This window comes from Halichoerus grypus, chromosome 9, assembly GCF_964656455.1.
Source record: "Halichoerus grypus chromosome 9, mHalGry1.hap1.1, whole genome shotgun sequence".
Lineage (NCBI taxonomy): Eukaryota > Metazoa > Chordata > Mammalia > Carnivora > Phocidae > Halichoerus > Halichoerus grypus.
The window spans coordinates 80,731,933-80,755,115 of record NC_135720.1 but is presented as its reverse complement, the minus strand read 5'-3'; the positions used below and the strand labels follow the sequence as shown (position 1 = coordinate 80,755,115).

Here is a 23,183-nt window from a genome sequence, read left to right as displayed (position 1 = left end):
GACCTCTTTAATTTCTCTCAAGATTTTCTTTTGTTTTCGGAGTATAAGTTTTGTATTTCTTTTGTCAAACTTATTCCCATTTTATTCTTTTTGGATGCTGTTACAAATGGATTTTTTCATCTTAATTTTCAGATTGCTCATTACTAGTATACAGAAACTCAGCTGATTATTGTATATTGATCTTATATCTTGCAAACTTACTCATCTCATTTACCAGTTCTCATAGTTTTTAGTAGATTTCTTAGGATTTTCTATACATAACATCATGCATCTGCAAATAGATAAAATTTTACTTCTTCCTTTCTCATTTGGAAATATTTTATTTCTTTTTCTTTCCTAAATTTCTTGCCTAGAATCTCTAAAATAATGTGAATGGAAGGGGCAAAGTGATTGTCTTTGTCTTGTTCCTCATCTTAGGGTACAGATAGATTCAGTCTACCACCATCAAGTTTGATTTTAGCAGTGAGGTTTTTTGTAAATTCCTTTGTCAAATTAAGGAAGTTTCCCTCTAGTCCAAGTTTATTGAATGTTTTTATCCTGAAGTAGTATTGGGTTTTGTCAAATGCTTTTTCTGGGTCTATGGAAGTGATTGTGTGGTTTTGGGTTCTTTATTCTGTTGATGTGGTGTATTACATCAATTGATTTTCAACTGTTGAACCATAAACTGCATTCTTGGGATAAATCCTACTTGGTCATGGGGTATAATTCTTTTTATATGCTACTGAATTTGGTTTGCTAGTATTTTGTTGGAGATTTTGGCTTGTATGTTCATAAAAGATATTGGTTTGCAGTGTTTTGTTTTCCTTTGATATCTTTGTCTGGTTTTGCTATCAGCATAATACCAGACTCATATAATGATTTGGGAATGTTATCTTCACTTCTATTTTCTGGAAAATTTGTTAAAATTGGTATTGATTTTTCTTTAAAAGTTTGGTAGAGTTTACCAGTGAAGACATCTGTGTGTGGGACTTCCTTTGTGGGTAGTTTTTGATTATTAATTCAATCTCTTCACTTGCTATAGGTCTATTCAGATTCTTTCTTGAGTCAACTTGGATAATTTGTATTCTTCTTGAAATTTATCCATTTCATCTAAGTTATCTAATTTGTTGGTATGCAGTTGTTCATACTATTTCTTTATAATTCTTTTAATTTCTAGAAGTCAGAAGTAATATCCCTCTTACATTCCTGATTTCTCCAATTTGAGTCTTTTTTTCTTGGTCAGTCTAGCTAAAGATTTGTCAATTTTGTTTATCTTCTCAAAGAATCGAGTTTTGGTTTTGTTGATTTTCTCTCCTGCTTTTTTCTATTCTCTGTTTTTTTTTAAGATTTTATTTATTTATTTTAGAAAAAGAGAGAGAGCGCATGTACAAGCGGGGAGAGGATCATAGGGAGAGGGAGAGAGAGAATCCCAAGCAGACTCCATGCTGAGCACGGAGCCCAACACGGGACTTGATCCCACAACACTGAGATCAGGACCTGAGCCAAAGGCAGGAGTCAGACGTTTAGCCTACTGAGCCACCCAGGCACCCCCATCCTCTAATTTAATAATGTCTTTCCTAATCTTTATTATTTTATTCCTTATGCTTGTTTTGGGTTTAGTGTGTTTTTCTTTATCTAGTGTTTTATGGTGGAAGATTAGAATATTGACTTGAGATCTCTCCTTTTTTTAATATGAGCATTTATAGTTACAAGTTTAGCTTTAGCTGCATCTCAAATTTTGGCAGGTTTTGTTTTCATTAATCTCAAGTATTTTCTGATTTCCCTTTTGACTTCTTCTTTGACCTATTGATTACTTATATGTGTTTGATTTCCACATATTTGTGAATTTCAAAAAAAAATGTCAGTTTAATGGGAATGGGTTTGGGAGTGAGTATTAGAGGTACCTACTTAGATCCCCAGAAGTGAATTAGCCCCAGCCTAGAAGAAAATCTAAAGAGAAGTCTTCCATCTCTTCAAGATAAATCTGGCACCCATGGTTCCATCTCAGGGCACTCCAGTTTCCAAGAGAGTGAAGACTATGGTTTTCAAAACAGATTCTCTCTCTCTCTCTCTCTCTTTTTTTTTTTTTTTTTTTTTGGTTTTCAGATTGAGTTTCTTTCCTGAGATTTCCTGAATATATAACAGGAGCTGAAAGAGAAAGGAATGAAGGAAAACAAAAACAATTGGAAGAAAGAGGAGAGAGTAAATAAGTAAGCAAAAGCAAAACCCAGATTTGCTATTTTGCTGGAGTTTGATAAATGTGGCTGATTGGCAAATTACTTTATGCAAATCTAATGACAGAAGACAAAACTCATATGAATCCCATATAATCTAGGGACTATGAGGTTTGTTTCTTGTATTCTCCCAGGGGCTGCCACTTGCCTTTACTGGCTCCCATGGTGGCCTGACTCCTCCCCACTATATGATTCCTTACACCAACACAATTTCATTTTTCATGCTCGGTGAAACTTTCTTTCACCAGGATTATCTGATTCCTGGTACATCTGTACCCCCTATTTATGCATATCTGCTTTATCTCCAGAGATTTTTAAATCCCACTAATGAATAAATTGTTCTTTATAGTATACAACATGTTATCAGGGCTTTAAAAAACTGACTGGCAATAGTCTAGGTTAAAGTAATGTGTACAAGCTCATGTTCTCCACCATTACTAAATATGAATTTAGTTTGCAGGTTGTTAGAAAATAATTTTAATAAACTGGAGAGTATATCATAATGATTCAGAGTTTGGGTTCTGAATTAGAGATTCCTGAATTCCAGTCCCAAATTTGTTGTTTACTAGCTCTGTGATCCTGAGTATATTACTTAATCACTTCAAGCTTCTGTCCACATACCCATTATATAATAGGTTGTATATAACAGTAGATTTGTGATAACAATAATTGCTAAAAATATTCTTGAGCATTCACTACATGGCATGAACTGATCTAAGTGCTTGCCATGTATTAACTCATTTAATGCCTATTGTATGTTTGGCACCATAGTGACACATGATAAAACACTTAATAGATGTTTGATATTATTAATAATGTTAGTGAATCAACTTAAATGTTGACTACTCATTAAAAATCAGAACTAAAACAAGGATCTATCACTTTCTATCACAGTAAAGACTACCTTAGCCTTTATAGAATGTAATTTTTCTCCATACTATTTGTTTTCCACTATGTTGTAGGAATAATGAGCCCACATTTTACAAAAGATGTTTGAATTAGCACCATGCTTGAGAGTGATAAAAGGGAAGTCTTCTTCTCTTTTTTGACATAGCTCAAGCATAACCTTCTTCAAGAAGATTCCCTCCTACGAATCCCCCACTGCCCCTCACCCACATTGCCAATCTGGTGGTTCAGCTGTTATCATCTTATCACACTCAATCTTAATAATCCCTTTAATAGATTTCACTGAAGAATTAGTGTACAAGTGCATAGTCATTTTCAGTGCACTAGTGACCAAAGATTTAATGACAAGTTGGGCCAACTTTTTAGGAAGTTTCTCCCTATCCACAAGTTCCAGGAAGAGACTTTGGATTTCACATGGAAAGTACTCAGTGGTTAAGGCTGCCTGTCCACAAGAATCAAAACCCCAAACAAAACCCATATGAAGCTTCTGTGTCCAGGATGTCTGAGTGACCCTCTTGCCCAGCTGCATGCCACAGTATATCAAAGGGTGTTTTGACTCCTGGTTGATACGTGTTATTATTTTTTATTCAATTCTAAAGAGTGGAATGTTGTCAGTGTTTGAGGAGATGGCCAAGAGGCATTTGTTCTGTTCACAAATAAATTATTAAGCTCTAAATTTGTTGAAGTGATTTCCTGGACATACATTTTATTCATCTGCAGATCAGAATATTTACACATGGAATATGCTGGAAGTCCAAGGAATAATTCAATTAACAATTCATTTAATGGCCAGTCCTATTTGACGAAGATCTCAAAATACTCAAGAAAAAGCACAGTAAACAATTATATTGCATCCAGTTTGGATAGTAAATGTAATTAAACCCTTGGTGCCATTGTCTGAATTGATAGGTCTTTTAAGGTATTTCCACTAGTAACAAGACCTATCATTTCTTGAACCTATGCTTCCCTAACATGATGGTATCTAATTCTTATATCAATTCTAAAGATAGTTATTAACTTCACTGACAGTCCTTTAAATTCAAGATCGATTTCTGCTAAGAAATAGGCCATGACAAAGATAATTCTGCTAAATAGCTAATTAACTTGAGGACAGGAGAGGAATTCCCAGTCAGCTCCAATTTAGACATAGTGTAAAAGAATGTTTGTGCGAAAAGCTACATTTTTTTCTGGTACATTCCCTCTCTTATAACAGCTTGCTGGTATCCCACTCATTATAATGAATGACAGAACATCTGCATGGAAATAAGCCCTGTATCAAATGTTGAAAAAGCTATTCTACCCATTTAAGAATTTCCACTAGATTAAAAGTAAATTAGTACATATCAAGTGTTTATGCACGTATTACTTCTGATACAACATTACAAGGGAGTTACACTCGTTTCATAGATTAAAAAAGTAAAGTTCAGGGGCACCTGGGTGGCTCAGCCGTTAAGCGTCTGCCTTCGGCTCAGGTCATGATCCCAGGGTCCTGGGATCGAGCCCCATGTCTGGCTCCCTGCTCTGCGGGGAGCCTGCTTCTCCCTCTCCCACTCCCCCTGCTTGTGTTCCCTCTCTCGCTGTGTCTCTCTCTGTGTCAAATAAATAAATAAAAATATTAAAAAAAAAAAAAAAGAAAAGAAAAGAAAAGTTCAGAGAAGTTGAATTACTTTCCCAAAGCAGTTAGTAAGCGGCGAAGTCCAGACTTGCATCCAGGTCTTCCTGGCTCCAGAGCCTTTCTTTTTCCGTTACTACATTGCCAAGCCCTGGGTGAGTTGCTTTCCCTTCTTATTTTATTCTTAAAACGTAACTCTTGGCTTCACAACCTAAGAACACAATGTTATTTAAGAAAGACATGATTCCAATACCTTTAAAAATTGTGAAACTCTCCTCATTAACAAATTCTGATAGAGGTTAAAAAAAATTATTCCCAGAGGTTCCCTGTTTCATGCAGGCCTACCACGTTCCTCCTCCACATTCTTCCATCTGGTTAAGTCAAGGCAGGGAACATTAAATTCCTGTGGTATAAGACCTTTACTAAAACCTTTTACAATAGCTTTCTCCAGGATCCCCAAGAAGCACTGAGAAATCCAATCACTACATTAAGACCAATTTACCAGAGCTATTGTGGGGAAAGAGACAGCATTTATTTTTAGTGACCAATGTGCTAGACATGTTCACATAATTATCTCCTCTCACTCAATTGAGAAGAGTAATGAAAATAGGGACTATAAGCTATCAACATGTAAAAGGAGAAACAGGTGTTAAAACTTCACATGATGGAATGGAAATTGAAGAGAAAGGAAGAAAGATTCGGCTGAAAAGTGAACTGAATGACCTTGCATGAGCTGGAATAACTAATATTCTCTAATGCCTTCTCACAGGATTTGTATCTGGCCTTTTTATTTTTTTTAATTAATTAGTTAATTTATTTATTTATTTATTTATTTATTTGAGAGAGAGAGTGTGTTGGGGGAGAGGCAGAGGGAGAAGCAGGCTTCCCACAGAGCAGGGAGCCCGATGCGGGACTCCATCCCAGGACCCTGGGATCATGACCTGAGCCCCAGACAGAGGCTCAACCGACTGAGCCACCCAGGCGCCCCGGCCTAATTTTTTAATATGGCCAAAAATATAATAAATATTGGTATTAATGTTCCCACAACTCTAGAGGTAGGCATAAGGCCCAAGTTTTCAGAACTTTAGAATCAGAGAGGTAAACGAACTTCTTAAGCTAGTGCGAAAGCACCCACGCCATAGCTCACACCCAGGTCTGTTTGAGAGCAGAGGTTGCGCTCTGAACTGCATCATGACTCGTAGACAGAACCCGGCCGGCACCGCCGCAGGTGAGGATAGCACAGCACGGCAGACAGGCACAGAGCGGAAGCCCCCTCTCTTTTCTAACTGTATGACCACAGCAGTCAGTTAATTTTCTGAACGTTTTTTTCTCATTTGTACAATGGGGATAATAATACTTTCAAGAATGCCTAAGTGGAGGCACTTAGCATCATGCCAGGCACAAAAGAGCTTACATGTCTGTTTTATTTCCTGTCTTTAAAACATCCATGGAAAATATTTTATAACTTCATTAGAAGTTCTCTTAAAATCTAACTTCATATGTCCTTGCATCAATTACATTTTGCGTTCTGTTCTAAGATTAATAATGCTGGCTGAGAAACTAAGAAATGAGAGGTTGAGAAAAACAAAATACATATTATAAGAAAATGTAAAGTTAAAGGTATATATAGAAGAAAAATGTGTAAATTCTCTTTGTTAGTTGAGCTCCGCTCAAAGGAATTGACCTTAAACAACATGTTTCAGTAGCTTTTGCTTTGAGGTATATAAACAGCAGAAATTTAAATTGATAAATATCTCACATCTGCTTTGATTTGGCAACCCTGGGAAATGTTCTGATTAAAGGTATTTCCCATTTTACATGCTTGGTTCATCCCATTTGGGGTAACTCTAACTGCAATCAAAAGCTCCAATGACTGACTACAGTTCTCCCAACAAAACATCAATTTCAGAGCAAACACCATGGTCTAACCATCCTATGAGGTATTGGTTCTGGAGGGAGTGGTTTGGGCAAAAGAGTTCTTTTTAATGAAAGAAGATAAAAACATCCTTTCTTCTCTGTGGCATTTCCTGAACACCTGAGGCTTTTTGAATTAATAACTCAGTGAGACTTTGGAACAACCTCTATTTCTCATTTTCCAGTTATCAACCTTGAAAAAGAGAACATGAAATGTTTCCTATAATCTAGCCAATTATCTACTTTTTTTTAAAAGATTTTATTTATTTATTTGTCAGAGAGAGAGAGATGGGGGAACACAAGCAGGGGGGAGTGGCAGGCAGAGAGAGAAGCTGGGTCCCCGCTGAGCAGGAAGCCTGATGTGGGACTCGATCCCAGGACCCAGGACCCTGGGATCATGACCTGAGTCGAAGGCAGATGCTTAACCGACTGAGCCACCCAGGCGTCCCTTCAATTATCTACTTTTTATTGTTCACGTTGCCCCAAATTCACAAGTATAGATGTTGGTTCAAAACATCAGGAAATTCCCAGGTAAAATCTGAAACTGGCCCCTGTACACAGAGGTCAAGGAGATAGCGAAGAGAGGCAGATCACTCCAGATTGGTAGGTGGCAGATTCAATAAGCAAGAGAACTTATTTATAAGGCTGGTCTCAGGCAGCTCCAAGACAGATAGATTTTTGCATTTTAGCATTTGCTAAGTCCAGTACAATGTGGCACACTCATAGGGCCATGGCAAAGTTATCTAAGATGGCGTCAATGCTGGGCACAGATGCATGGATGGAGAGTAATACTTGTTGAATTCTTAGTAGTCCACAGTCTTCCGCCATGAGTTATCTGGCTTTTTTACCAGCACTACCAGGCAGTTGAAAGCACAATGGGCAGGGAGTGCAATACCCACTTGGTTCCATTCTCCTATTTCCTTATGTCCCCCAGGCAATTTATATCATTTGACTGTTGCCATTCTTACTGGTTCCCCGTTGGCATTTCTCCTTAGCACTGGTTTGATGACTATAACCCAGAGGTGGAATTCACCTGTACAGGTGTTCAGAGTTTGACCTTGTAAAATGTCCATTCCCAATGTTTTCTCTGGTATTAAAGAGATAAAAGCCTTATATTCTTATGGAAGAGAATGTCCAAATTGCATTGTCAAAGGGAACTTGCTACCCATAATCGTAACCATCGATGGTACTAAGAGGGCCAAAAAACTTCTGAGGGTGACCATGTATTAGAGTACATTTTGCTCTAGTAACAATGAGAACCATCACCTTTTGTTTATCTCTGGGATATCAATGAATAGTGCTCAATGTGAAGCCTCTGATTGCCCCCACAGCCCTCACTTAGAGGCAATCTTGGCCTTCATCCTGTCCCTGAGGTGTGGGTGGCCTCACCCCTGATAGGACTGCATCCCTGAGGCCTCTGCTGGAGCTGATGGGGCATAAGGGATAGTAGGGGCAGGTGGGGCAGGTCTGAACCATTGTTCATTTTCAAGGCTTTCCATAGGCTGGCCAATACATTATTAGGTTCTCAGTCTGTCTTTTCAAGTGAGATCTCGGCAGCAATAAAGTCAAACCACATTTGCTTCTGGGTTACTTTTGTACTTTACAATTGATTGAAATAAACTTTTGACTTTTCAAGCTCCCTCTCTGTCTCGGGCTTTTCCCACAACCATACCAATTCCCAGGACTTGTCTATTTCCCCCGGATCCACAATGGACTGCTCAATATCATAAATGTCTTGTCCCACAGCTAGGCTCAGCATAGATATCAGCATCCATACCAGGTCCTAGGGCAGACTGGAGTATCATGGCTTTCATTCCTACAGTGAATGTGACCCGATCTGGGCTTTCAAAGACAGGGGCGTATATGATCTCTCTCACTCCCTACCCCCTAGGAATTTGTTGTACCTCCTTTAGAAATTTCTGGGTTCACACATGCCCAGGAAGAAGAGAAACCCCCTTCACTGGGCCGAGCCTCCCTGCAGATTAGAATAATCCAGTCTATAAGGTAGTGAGTGCCTTGAACCCCCTAAGCACAGGTACTATTGAAGGCCACGGTAGGTAGTAAGGTTGCTCATTTTCTTTGCTTCCTGCTGAGTCAGAAAACGCACTCCTGTCGCACTCCCACCCCCCCCCCACCCCCTACCTCTTCTCCCCCACCTTCATAGCTGTACTATGTCTGGATACTTCCTCTGGCCTTTTGCTGGAACTTGGCAGCTATATCAATAAGCTCAGTGGGCGTATATTCTCTCATCATGAACTGGGGCCTGCCCCACTGACTGGTGTTGCTGTTGCTATGCTTTTGCTTTCTTTTGTATTAGGCGTCAGAAGGCATGGGGTGTTCATCCATTCCACTGTCAATCACTACAGCATCCTCCATTTTGTTCACCTCACTTTCCCAGGGATTCCACCCTTTCGTGTCCCAATGAGGCTTTGTCACCAATGCTTCACCTTCATCCACAGCAGCTTGCAACTTCCTTATTTTGCAGAATGACATGCTAAGGTCACCAACTTATTATCTGGCCCTCTCACCTCATCTCTCAGCCCCAAAGCCAACAGAGTTGTGGACAACCTCACATTCTTCTCTAATCTCAGCTCTACTTCCAACTTTCTAGCTCAAGCTTCAGCTCTAATTGCACATGGGTGTGCAGTCAAACCGCCCACAGTAAAGCCCAGCTCCCTGTGGCAGCCATGTGTTTCTCTTTGCTGCAGTGTCCCCCGCCCATGCACAGTTCCTCCAATAAGTGCATTAGACCAGCCAGCATGTTCAGGGTGGCCCTGCAGTCTCACACTGTGGGCCACAACTATTTAACATATGGGCCACCTTTCCCCACATAGAGGTCAATGGTCAACACAGGATTTCCCTCATGGATGCCTCTTTCCCAACACCCATCTGTCCTAGCTGGCTCACCAACTGTTGGTTCGAAACCTTGGGAGCTTCCCTGGTGAAATCTGAGACTGGCCCTTATACAGAGGGGACAAGGGGAAAACAAAGAAAGAGGCAGACCACTCCAGGTGGCAGATTTAATAAGCAAGGGAAATTATAAAGCTTGTGTTGGGTGGTTACGAGACAAGTAGATATCCCCATCCACCCACCAGAATCTTAAAAAAGTATATACGGAGGTCTTAACTGGTTCAGTCATGTATTCAGTCCAGATGTTCCCAACAACACCTTACTCTCTCAAGCCTGTATCCTTGAAACATCTCCCAGTGTGGAAATGGGAAGGGCAGAGATGGGGAGAGCCTCCGATTGCCCAGGTCCAGCTCATAGGTCAACTGGTGGTCGTGTTCTCTTGATGTCCTCCTCCAACAGTAGGATAGTACCATGAAAAGAAGCATAATTATATAGCAGCCCAAAGTAAGGAATAATCAAGACATTCTATCACTTGATAGGTGGCTCCTATGGGGGGGGGCAGAATACTGCTCTGCAACAAAGTGGACATGAAGTTCAATTACACATGAATTATTCAATCTTAATACAGTATTTTGATGTTTCAAATAGAATCTGAGATGTCAAGGAAAATAGTTTATTCCACCCGAAGTTATTCATTCAGTAAATATGTATTAAACACCACCTAAATACCAGCACTTTGGTGGCTGCTAGAAACACAAGAGTGAACAAAATAAATATGATCTCGGCCACATTGCAGGGATCTTGAACTTGAGAAGTGGTAAGACAGGTATCCCAAAGGAAGTGATTATTTCAGCATCAAATTAAAGGATTAATAAGATGTGACCAAATGAATATAGCATGTTCCAGGGAAAGGAAATAGCACCTGCGAAGGTTCAAAATAATGGAAGGGCAGGGCAGGAGTCCAGCGTAGTTGGAGAAAATCAAATGAGATAAGTGAGGTATCAGGATGTCAAAAAGTAGGAAGAGCTTAAGGAAATCCTTAATGACTAATGAGTATGATAAGGTTTCTGAACTTGACACCACTAAAAATTTTTAAGAAATTTAGTGATGTGAACAGATTTGCATTTTTAACAAATTTTGGCTGCTAAGGTGTAAGAAAAATGGATTGGAGTGAAGAAAGAGTGTCTGGAAAGAGACCAGATAGACGACTTCTGGGGAATCCAGACCAGTCAATGAGGTCTAGAGGGAAAGAATGGCAGTGGGGATATGGGAGAGGTAAACAGTTGAAAGGTGCTTAGGAGAGAGAATCAAAAGGATTTAGTGATTGATGGGACGTAGGAGGTGAGGGAAGGAAAAGTCATGTTAATTATCAGGTTTCTAAGTTAAGCAATTGAGAGAGTATCACTCACAAAGACAAGAACCTTGTCTTTAAAAAAAAAAAACTGGGGTGGACCAAGGGGTGAGGGATTTCACTTTGTTCACACTGAATTTGAAATGCCTGTAAAATGTCCAACTGGAGATGTATCAAGGCAGGTGGATATATGTGCCTAAAGGATCAAAAGAAAGGACTGGGCCAGAAATATAGTTTTGGCATAAAAAGTATATCGAAAGCCAAAGACAGAAGGTGTAAAAGTTTCCCATTCTGGCTGATCATTATGACTCACCTGAAGAATATATTTAAAATATACATATTCTTGGGTCTCCATCTCCAACATGCTGAATGACTCTGGAATCTGAAGACTTATTTGACGGGGGCCAAGTCTACAGGAAAAGAGACCCTTTAAGAGACCATTTATTATAGTCATAACAAGAAATCCCAAGGGTCTAAAATTGAGTAGTAACAATTGAGTCATGAGGGTGATTCAGATATATGTAGGAGTTCACTCAGCTAGTCTTCACTGATTAGATGTGAGAAATGAAGGAATGAAGAATTTAAGGTCATTCTCAAATTTCTGGCCTGAGGAACTTGACGATAGGAGAGTTCGGGGGGGCAGACAATGGAGGAAATTAGATTTATGGAGAGACATGTTGAGACTTGGACACTGTGTCAAAGACTGAAGCCTTGAGTTGACCCCCAGTATTCCTTCCCCCCTTACACAGTAATAGAGTATCTGGTTTTAGTTTGGCACATGGTCACCCAGAATAAAGGTAACATTTCACACTTAGAGCTAGATATGATCAAATGACTAGATTCTGGCTAATGGTATGGAATATAAATTTGTTATTATTAGTTATGTTTACAACTTCCAGGAAGTGTACTTAAATGGAAGGGGGGGGGGGTTTCCATCCTTTCTCCTTCCTGCAGGGGAGTATGGACACCATAGCCAGAGTTCGATTAACAATCTTGCATTATCTGTTTAACTGGGCCATGGAAACCACAAAGAGAGGAGCAGCAAGATAGCAAGAGCCTGGGTCTTTGGCTTTTTAAACATGAGAAATAAAGAAATTGCTACTTGTTTAGACTACTGCTATTTTGTGACTTTCTGTTAGTCACAGCTGAATTCTAATCCTAGTAAATATCAAATGTGTTACTTTTGAGTTGTCTGTAGAACTTCAAGGAGGGATATACTGCTGGATGTACTGATAAAGAACCAGGTAAGACATCAGCATGGGAGACAGTCTGTAAGTGACCACGCGTAGGTCATTCCCTGAAAGCAAGTCCATGTGATTTTTCCAATAGACTTCAGCAGCCAGATCTAAGAGTGAAAAAGTTAATAAATGTTCATTTAGACATTCACATTTAAATTCATCTTCTAACCTCAAGTATAGAGAAACTTAGGAATCAATGTTAATTTGTATTTAAAGGATTGCCTTTGAAAATAAAAGGTTTACCACAGCTGTTCTTTATATAAGTGGCTACTCTTTTATATTTTTTTTTATTTTTTTTATTTATTTGACAGAGAGACAGAGAGAGAGGGAACACAAGCAGGGGGAGTGGGAGAGGGAGAAGCAGGCTTCCTGCAAAGCAGGGAGCCCAATGTGGGGCTCGATCCCAGGACCCCAGGACCCCGGGACCACGACCTGAGCCGAAGGCAGACGCTTAACAACTGAGCCACCCAGGCGCCCCAAGTGGCTACTCTTTATAAGGCACTCAAACCATATGAGGGCAGTATGATCAAGCCCCTTTTATTATGGAGAAATTATGACAAAAAACTAAATGAGGACATAACCTAATGTGCCAAATACAGTACAATATATGTAAAATATCGTAAATACTTGGGAACAATTACATTCACCTTATTTGTACAAAAATTAAATGCAAGCTTGAGCAACCCCATAGGTAGCATAATTCTTTACAGACTCAAAAACAGATGCTCACGAATCTGAGAAAATGTACATGCAGCCACCTGTTAAACTTACTTAAAAAATTGTTAATCCTACTGTACAAAATATTCTTATAAGAATGCTCGGAAATTAGTATCTATGTATGTGCTGTTTTTAAATTTTTGAAATATCTCCCACAGTAGACCTCATTCGAAGCTACAATCCCTTCCGACCTTTCAGACTAGTTTCTTAAAAATAAGAGCCCTAGCTGCTAATATAAATTATAGAAAATGAATTTCTTATAACACTTTCAAATTTAAAGAGCTAGAATAAGTGTTTCAGGTTGTGCTATGTTTCCTCCAAAGTAAGTTTGAATAAATAAACCAGCACTCAGATGTTTGATTTTGCGAGGTTTTACCATTAGTTTTTAAACCCGCGATACCTGGCCTCTTCTCCCTATCACTTGTCTGTATCCACTCGATCAGGTATTACAAAAATAATTTTAACATAAGATTTACCAAACCTAAGGAGCAAATATACTATGAAAATAAAAATCACAACATGTAGCTCCGCTAGATATTAATTTTGTGCTTATCCCCTAGTTAGAACCCTTGGCCCCTCATCCCTTTTCCCAGCACAGACTAGCAGGTAGTTAATTCAGGGCATCGCTGATGTCAAGAATCAAACCCAAAGGGGCATCTGCCTTCGGCTCAGGTCATGATCCCAGGTTGTGATCCCAGAGTCCTGGGATCGAGCCCCGCATCGGGCTCCCTGCTCCGCGGGAAGCTTGCTTCTCCCTCTCCCACTCCCCCTGCTTGTGTTCCCTCTCTCGCTGTGTCTCTCTCTCTGTCAAATGAATAAATAAAATCTTTAAAAAAAAAAAATCAAACCCACATCGAGCCAGTGAGAGAAGATGGAATTCCTTTGTGCCCCAAACTCATGTGGTCTTGGTACTCAGCTGGGTCAGTGACAAGGAACTGAACCTGTCTTCAGTCTCCTGATACAAAGGCTCTTCATTAAGGAGCATCAGAAACGCAAGTGAATCAGAAAATTAATCAGAATAAATTCATAGAACTGTAAGGGTTGAAAGCTCCTGCCCGGAGAGTATGTGTTCCCAGGAGGGGAGAGGGGGGAGTACTTCGTAATAAAACTGGGTTAAGAACCACAAGACCTAGAGTCTTAGTCTTGTTCTGATACTAATTAGCTGAGTTTGTTTCCTTCTCCATAAAGCAAAAAATTGAACTGGGATGATCTCAATGGTCTCTTCTAACTTTAAAAATGTAAGTTACAGAAGGGGGGGGGGTGGGATGGGGTAACTGGGTGATGGGTATTAAGGAGGGCATGTGTGGTGATGAGCACTGGGTGTTATACGCAACTAATGAATCGTTGAACACTACATCAAAAACTAATGATGCACTATATGCTGGCTAATTGAACATAATAATAAAAAAATTTTTTTAAATGTAGGTACTGGGGAATTACAGGTGAATGCTATGACTTTAGCACTATCTGCTGGAAACCTCCTGAACACAATGCATTCATTTATTGTCGTTTCCTTTTGATCTTGGTCTCCGGGAAGTATTTAACTCAGATGTTTTGCTCTGAAGCAAATTTTTTATCACTACCTCTCTCCTTCGATTGATGTTGGTTCTTTCAAACCAGCATTTACATTGTTTTCTTTGCTATTTAGAATGAAGTTACTGAATTCACCAAAGTGCAAAAGGAAATTTTTACATTTAGAAAATTTTTAAAACTAAATGTAAAAATTTCCATTAAGGAATTTTCCTTTTTGCATTAAACATGTTATTTGGTAAAATATGGTATAGGAAGGTGATTAAGTCAAAATCATGTGGGTTGTTAAAGATTATTTGGTTGTTTGTGGTCTCCTAGGATACCTCGTTGTTTTTCCACCAACCCACACATCCTCTACATTCCCAATAAAGCCTTTGGAATCTGCTGAGCTTTTTAAGGCTCTCAACATTCTCTATGACTTCACTGTATCATTAAAAATCTAAAGTTATTTAGCATAATTTAATAGTATTAGCAAGATTTGTAACCATATCCAAGGATATAAACTTGTTTGTTGTGACAACCGCCTGAACACTCCAAAAGGCCATTCAAAGAAAAAACATACCATGTCAAATTTTCAGTAGTTTTATTGAAAAATGCCTCTTTTGTTTCAGAAATAAATAATATAAGGCAGTGAAATTCACAATCTGCAGTTAAAATATAAAAGCAGCAATTCTATATTCATAGTCTTGCAAACATTTTCCAACTGCTTTTGATAACTAAGAAACATTATGTTCTGAAAAAAAAAAGTTCATACTAAATATACAACACAAACATGCAATTCCATCTTTGCAGAATAATCTGCAATTTGGCATAAATGTTAGTGTGTCTAAAACAAGGAGGTTTAAGGCAATATGGAACTGTATCCAGTTGATACAATAATTTCAGCTACATGGCTTAAGGTTTGTGGTTGTTAAAGGAGATGTATAAGAGCATTCTATGCCCTAACATATAACAGAAGATAGAAGAGGAAGATAAATAATTGCAATGGAGTTGGGGTTTTTTCCTCCTTTTCCGTTTGAGGAGGGGAATTACTTGAATCGTGGTGTAACTGAATTGCAAACAAGTACTGGAAAAGATGAACTGCCCTCTCGAAATATACAGTCGTTCTGGGTTCCAGGACTTACTGCTTAACCTAAGAGTTTCACTGAGGCTGCCTTTTGTGCTAACTAAAGGCACAAGGCACGTTCTCTCCTTGCAGCTTTTGCGAGCAAAGTATTTTGCAAGCATTTCAAGGGCAAAGGCAAAAATGTCTACAAGACTGCGTGCAGCGAGCTAGGTTTCCTGCAGAAACAAGGTTCTCTACAGTCAGAAAGCATACTCTCGGATGAAGCAACGCCGGAAGAAACATCGCAGATAAGACGTACACTGCTGTCTGACCTGTCAATGAAAATCCCAACACCTCCCCCCAGCGTGGCAGCGCTGCGCGCGCGGTCTCAGGTTCACTGCCCCGGACTGCGGGGCAGGGCGCGCCGCCAGCGCCCGTGGGGAGGCTGCTCGTCGCCAGGCTCATCGGCGCCGTAGTCCTCGTACTCATCGGCTGTCCTCTCGGGCTCCACCGGCACGATGAAGGGCTCGCGCTCGGGCAGGTAGGCCCCGCCCTCGGGCACGTACGGCTCTGTCCGATTCAACATTACAGTTATGGCATGATTTGGAAGGCACACACACAGCAAAAGCTAAATCATCACCCGAGGTGATGGCACTCCAGTCTTAATCTCATCACTATAAATAGATAAGTTACAATGTTCTGATTACGTCCATTTGCAGAGAGAATTTGGTGATGATCAAATAATAAAAATGGCACTTTTTTTTTTTTTAACCTTCAAGGATCCAGCAGCACATACAATCATTGCACAAGTACCTGGGAACGGTCAGAGGCTGCGCCAAAGAACTGTAAACGCAGAAACCTAGGTAGGATTTTCGCGAATCCCCAAGCCACTGTTCATGAGTTCAAACTCCTCAATTCAGAGAACAATTTGGAAAGATGAGGAGATAAGGGGAAGTTTATTGGCTCCTAGAAACTGAACTGTGGAGGTGAAATTCAACTATCACCAGGTAATATACAGTACAGGACATTTTCTGTGGCTGTCTCTCCCACAGACTGAGTTACAGTTCGGTGGGTAAAGGAACCCCAGTGACTACAGCGAAACAGGAAGCAAAAAAAAAGTGATTGTAAAACTTTGGTTTGAAACTTGCAATTACAAAACCCAAATGAGAGTACATGTACAAAAAATAAGAATAATAAGACACATGCCCTGAATCAGACACATCGCTAACAAGCAAGAGATGAGGAGATTCCATTCGGTGTTATTCCGGCACAGAGCAAGCAGCAGGCTTTGATGCAGAAGCTTACTGTAGAATTGTTAAGTGCTTTTAGTGGACAGGATCACATACAAATCATTTACAAGCCACAATTAGTTTATTATTTACATAAGACATTTCTCTTTAACCAGGTTAATTGTTTTTCTCAAAATGGCATGACCTCCGCTGGTTAGTAGTTTTATTATGCGCCTCTTTCACGACTGAGGCTCCTCATGGTTGTGGGTTTGAACTTTTTTTTTTAATAATATTTTTCTACATTATTACTGAAATGCATCAGGCTTATAAACTAACACCACTGCTTTTGTCTCATTCAAGTTAGTATAAAGAGTCTCCACCCTCCTTTATGATGTCCACCCGCTTCTTTAACCATATCTGTGGTGAAATTTCCATACAGACTCATTTCCTAATAAGCACGTGCGCAAACATCTCAGAAACAGGATTTTCATGTATTCAAACTGTAAGCAGCACTGGCGACTTAGAAAATTTGTTAGCCGGAACCTGAAACAGGTCAAAGATGATAGTTTTTAAAAGTTGAATTACTATGCAAAAAATATATATACACATCCATCTAAGTATGTAATGGTTAAAATATATATATATATATATATCCATATATTTCCAGTTATTCATACATACCATAAGGTAGAGGTAATTAAAATTTATCTTATAAAGAAGTAAATTATAATTTTGTGAATGAGTTGCATGAGAAATTGGCATTAAAATTCATTATTACTTTTGGCCATATATAAGTATGCACATAAATATATAGATATATAGATATTTAGATATTCAACTACTCATGCACTATTTGCTAGTAGCCAACCATATCAAACAGCAGTATCATTTTTAAAACTTGCAAGATGCTTGAGGGTGCGCTGATGAAAAGGTCACCACTGACCACAGCATGAGTTTCTTATTCCCAGATCAACGTATCTCCCCTGTCCCCACATCCCCAAAGCAGGTATAAGAGACCTGGCCTCAATAATGGTCAAACACTAGATTTGCCCTACCAATTCTTTGAAAAAATCAAGTCCCAGATTTTATGACCGTTAATACTATGGACAGCATGAGACAGTGAATTATTTTCAGTTGTCTGCACCATGTTATCAAGTAGTTTGCCTAAATATTAGATTCCCAAAACAATTTTTTAGTATGTACTCTTGACATTCTACAATTATATTCAACAAATCCCTGTTCCCAATCTTTAGGTTTAAAAAAAAAAAAAAAGTCATTTGATTGCATTCTCTGAACTTCCAAAAGAAATTAAGGAGAGGTTTACAATGTGATTTGGCAAATGTAGAAATACAGGAAGGAAAAGCAAATAATTATTTAACTCCCAACAATGAAGTAATGTTTTACGCTTTGAGAGAGAACAATGTTACTACATAATCAAAACATGTAACTGAAAGAGTTGATATCTTCAAGAAATCCCCAAATCAACCTTCCTTCAATCCTAGGGAACTTGATTGCCATAAAGGTTCTTAATTCAGGTGAATGTGGGTTCCTACACGGGCAACAACATACCTGGATAGCCTTGCCCATTGTATGGGATGCTGGCACACTGGGACGAGTCACAGTATCCAGGAGGACCTGGGGGGCCTCGGATACCTGAGTTTCCAGGACGACCCGGGGGGCCAGGGGGACCTCTTGATCCTGTGGACCCTGGTGGACCCGTTCTGGATTCTCCTTGTGGACCTAGTATGGGGTTAAAACAAAGATTTCTCCTTTTGTTAAATACATCTCCTGAGGCAATCAACAATTTTCAAGACTAGATGATGCACTAGGGTACAGAAAAAAAATATTTCCTTAAGATATCACCAGTATGAACTAAAGTGTGGAACTTTCTTACCAGTGATCCATCGAGAGTTAATGACAGAGATAGAACTACTTTAATGATTTTATCCAAAGAAAACTGACTTACCAAGAATTAAGCCAAACTGAAGATATCAATGAGTTCCCCGAATGGCTCCCACTCTTACAGAGATAAAACTCTCTGAAGAAAATGGCTATATTAGGCACATCAGACTACCAGGAAAACATGGGAGCGCCTGCTTCACACCTCCAGACTATGTAAAGGGATGTTATTTCTGGATCAAGTTATACTTATTTATGGTTAACATAAATGTAAAGATTTAACCACTAGAGCTGACCTTGGTTACAAGGGTCTCGTGGACCTTACAATGAAGAAAAACAAAAATCCATTTTCAGTTTAGGAAACGAAATGCATAAAACAACGAGACAACTATTATTTCTTTCCAAAACATCAATAAAGAAACTGTGAATGAAATCTTGCAATGTGTCAGGCTTTTTAGTGAGAATATTATTTTCTCGGTCTGCTAGTAACATCTTGAAGAATACGAGAAGAAACAGGAAATAACACCATCCTTAAAGGCTATGTGGCCAAACAAAACAAATAGGAATTCCATAAAAACGAAAACAGAAACCCTCTGTGTCACTAAAACTCTTACCCTCTTATATTAAAGTTATAGTAAATGCTTAATGGAACACAGTCAAATAGTTTTTTGAACAAAGAGAACATAAAAGTGAGGTTATACAAGCTGAACTTCTTGCTAAAATATATTCGTGGTGGCAGGCCTGCCTGAAGCTCAGAGGATCAGATGGTGAATCTCGGGGTTGTATGCTCTCCCAGTGTTTCTGCTGTTTACTTATTTGATGTCCAGGCAAACGTACCTGGGGGGCCAGGCAGCCCTCGAGGTCCTGGAGACCCAATACCCCTTTCACCTTTCTCTCCCGGCAACCCTAAGCGAGGACAAAAAGAGAAAGCACAAGGAGAAAATTATCGGGAAACACATAGTTTTCATCTTAACTGATAATGCTTAATTCAAGTAATTCACTTGTTTTAGTGAAAGCAGAACCTAATTTTTCACAGAAGTTCACTCTTGAAGCCAAATTCTTTCTAGACATTTGGGTAATTCCAGATTCATGGCCAAGAAACAAATCTGGCTACAAGTCAGGGGAAAAATTATTTGAAGAAAACAAACATGTCAAATATATTCTTTTTAGAAACAGTAATTTAGAACAGGAATCTTGAGTAAATAGTTACAACTCATTGAGAAACATCTTAAAGGTATCTTATCTTTGGTAGCCCCATTGCACAACAACCAAACCGTCAGAATTACCGAAGTATCTAAGTCTTCTCCAGAATATTAGCTGCTGCTTTGACCAAAGCGAACACCCAGAGTCTTGAAACATCTGGAATCAAATAATCCTATTTTTCTTCTTTTTCCTTCAATGACACTTATCTACCATGAAATTAAAGCCAAACAAACACGTAAGGCCAGTGCCAGGCCCTGAATAAAGGAACCAAAAGAATTTGGATCTAAAACTGTAGGGCTGCTTAAATACATTCAGCTGGTGCCCAACTCTTGCCAGTCACAATAATTAATCAGATTTTAGCGTCCCAGTTTGCCAAAATACAGTTTCTTCCATCAACAATGACAACAAACCATCAGAACATAGCATTATCTTTACTGAGATTTCCTGACAAAATCTTCCTGTGTTCTTTGATACAGATCTCGATGGCCTGGGGCTGCCTGAATGAAAAGACAGGTTCATGGACACATAGCTCTTCTGGGGCTGTCCAAACAAGAATAGTTAAAGCAGTTGCCAAGTTCAGTCTTCCACGTGCTTTTCAACCTGACCCAGATCCCACACTTGCAAACTTTCTTTATCCCTGCGTAGCAGCCAGAGAAACCCACCTCGTTCACCCGGGGGTCCCTGCATCCCTGGTGTGCCGGGGAAGCCTGGTCGCCCACCAGGTCCTGGTTCTCCTCTGGCCCCCGCGCTGCCAGGGGGGCCTGGGGGACCCGGTGGGCCTGGTTGGTTGCGATTGGAGTGATAGTCATTTGGAATCTGATTCAGCATCTGATTGAATCTGCTCATCTGACCTACAAACAGAAAGAAGACTTGTTAGTAAGAAACCCAGTAGGGAAGGGATGAGATGGTGAAACTCTTTTCTCTTAGTGCCTAGTGCAATCCATCTCTATTCCTCCCCCTCTAGGACACATTCTAATTAGAAGCCTAAAAATAAAACACTCCAGCCATCCAGGATAAAATGATCCCTGATAAACAATTGTCTCCACAAAATACTGACCAGTAAGCCACAGCATTACTATCAACCATAAAAGAGTTATAAAAGTTTAATATGGCTCTGATATAAAGCCCTATGTTTTGCCAGATGATGTCACTCAAAAGAGAACCTTTCTTAAATTAAGAAAGTATACTATTTTTGTGTGTACCTAAGAATGATAATCAGGCTGTAGTGCCAGTTAGAATCACCTGTGGGATCCTTTGAAAAATCCAGATTTCTGGGCCTCATCTCCAAAGACAGGGATTGGCTATGTTTGGGGTGTGGCCCAGGAACCCTCATTTTTAACAAGGTGATTCTAATGCAGGTGTTCCTCAGGATCACACTTGAAGAAACACTGTTAAGATTTCTGAAATAGGGAACCTTGAGTTTAAGGCCATACTCGGTTTGTGGGCACTGAACTTTATTACTTGGTAGACTTCATAGAATAAGAAGAAAGAGTCTGAAAAAAATAAGGAGGCAAATAAAAACGTCCCCACCAAAATGTACTTTCTGTGATCAAATTAATCTTGATGGGCCTCCTTCCTTAAAGTCATAGAATAACTTAAAGTTTAAAACTTTAAAAATCCAACATTTGCTGCTTCTACATATACCCGGATGAAGATCACTGAAAATCCTAATAAGGAAATTGAAAAGCCCTTTCAATGATTTTGCATCAGATTAAGTATAGGATAACAAGTTATTATTTTACCTTGGGTTCTTATTTTATGTTAATGACACAGTCATTAAAATATCACTAGTTTTATCTAACCAGATCCAAAACTGAGAATGAATAAAAATACGAGATCATCAAAATGAAATAGAAACATGTATCTTAGAAACTTTATGACTCAAACTCTGCATTTTCCTGCAATAAACTTAAAAACCATTCATACATTAAAAATAAAAGAAGTTTTACCACTTATCAATTGTTCACAGACTTGTCTTGCAACTGCTCGCATCATGTTCTGGGAAGCAATGTCTCCCTTGTTAATTAAATCAATGAGAATCATTAGCATATTATTTCTATAGTTTCAGACTTCAATGTTTAACACACAAAATAAACGTAAATCAAATTTTAAGAAATACATACTCTATCGCCTTTCTCTCCTTTCAATCCAGATGGACCCTGAAATACAGGAATTTCATAGATTAGAAACTGACAAACATGATCTAAAATGATTCGTGAAGGCACATGATGAAAGACAGCAAGGTCTGCTTTCTAACAGATTAGCAAAATGACACAGCATATTTATATCCATGTTACTCGCATTTTGCCTGTCTGTAAAAAGGAATCTTTCTTTCACTGTCTCTCTGTCTGTCTCTCTCAGAAAAACATATCCTCCAAATTAGTGCTGAGATGTGAATTTTATGATCACAGATTTAGAAGTTACGTATTCTGCATACATTCATGATGCTGTTCATGGTATAAGCCTGGAACTAAAATATGGATGAGAAATTGCCCTTGGTACCATTATACTTTCCTTTACACCATGACTGGGTAGCTCAGCTTCTTATTTTAGACGGTCCATGAGGTTAATCCAGGTTCAGTTCTAGTAAGAACCAGTGGGCTCTTGGTCAATTTCCTAACTCAGTATATATCTCTAACTTCTTCCAATTATTGGGTGTGTGTGTACATTGAATATAAAAGGAACCATGTGTCTCTCTTACTAAATAACTCAATCCAAATGGTGGCCCCAAATTGAAACACAGCCACAGAATATTTGTCCCTACTCTGTCAAGCCTCTCACTGGCCAGAGGATCTTTAAAAAGTTTTCTAAAGTGCAAGAAGTTTTCGTCTTTCCATAATGTGTTTCTAGGCTGCCAACTGCTATCATGGAAGGAGCATCCAACCATTGACAAACCTGATGCTCAGATAATACCCCACACCAAACCACTTCTTACAGCCTCCAAGAATTTTGCCTGAACAACTCCAATATCTTCTCCACTGGCCTTCCTGTTTTCCCATTTTGCCCCTATAGAGTCTATTTTCCACACAGAAGCCAGGGTGATATTTTTAAAAGGGAAATAAGATTATGTCACTCCTTTGCCTCTAAGGGTTTCCCATCACACTCAGCACAAAATAAGAATTCCGTATCATCAGCTAGATGGTCCACATGATCACCTTGCCCAGCTCTCCGACCTTGCCTGTTATCCCTCTCCCCTTCAACGCCCTTCATCTAGGGTACGCAGGCCTCTCTGCTGTTCCTTCACTTGCCAGACTCATTCCTCACTCGGGGCTTTTGTTTGTACCTGGAATCTCCTTCCCACAGATCTTCAAACAGCTTCCTCCCTCATGTCACAACAGTGTCACCTCCTCAAAGGGGCTCCCTGACTACTATATCTAAAATAGCCACCTTCTCATTATCACAATTACTCCCTGACCCCTTACTCTTTTCCCTTTTTCTTCGTATTACTCACCACCACCAGAAACGATATTGTTTAG

The 23,183-nt window shown here is 39.3% G+C and overlaps 1 protein-coding gene across 5 annotated transcripts in view; it reads right to left on the bottom strand.

Moving 5' to 3' along the window:
• Nucleotides 1-14,897: 14,897 nt before the first annotated feature.
• The window catches only part of COL12A1 (collagen type XII alpha 1 chain), a 117,460-nt gene continuing 109,174 nt past the window's right edge, over nucleotides 14,898-23,183 (bottom strand). For 4 of the 5 annotated variants that reach the window (XM_036076812.2, XM_078055084.1, XM_078055086.1 and 1 more), the window contains 6 exons: nucleotides 21,831-21,866; nucleotides 21,657-21,723; nucleotides 20,370-20,558; nucleotides 19,342-19,410; nucleotides 18,175-18,345; nucleotides 14,898-15,946 (listed from right to left, as the gene is read on the bottom strand). In XM_036076812.2, coding sequence (XP_035932705.2) covers nucleotides 15,771-15,946; nucleotides 18,175-18,345; nucleotides 19,342-19,410; nucleotides 20,370-20,558; nucleotides 21,657-21,723; nucleotides 21,831-21,866 — 708 coding nt within the window. In that variant the 3' untranslated portion in view covers nucleotides 14,898-15,770. Of the gene's footprint in view, nucleotides 15,947-16,728; nucleotides 17,149-18,174; nucleotides 18,346-19,341; nucleotides 19,411-20,369; nucleotides 20,559-21,656; nucleotides 21,724-21,830; nucleotides 21,867-23,183 lie in introns of those variants that run through there. The other variant, XM_078055085.1, reaches the window with a different exon arrangement.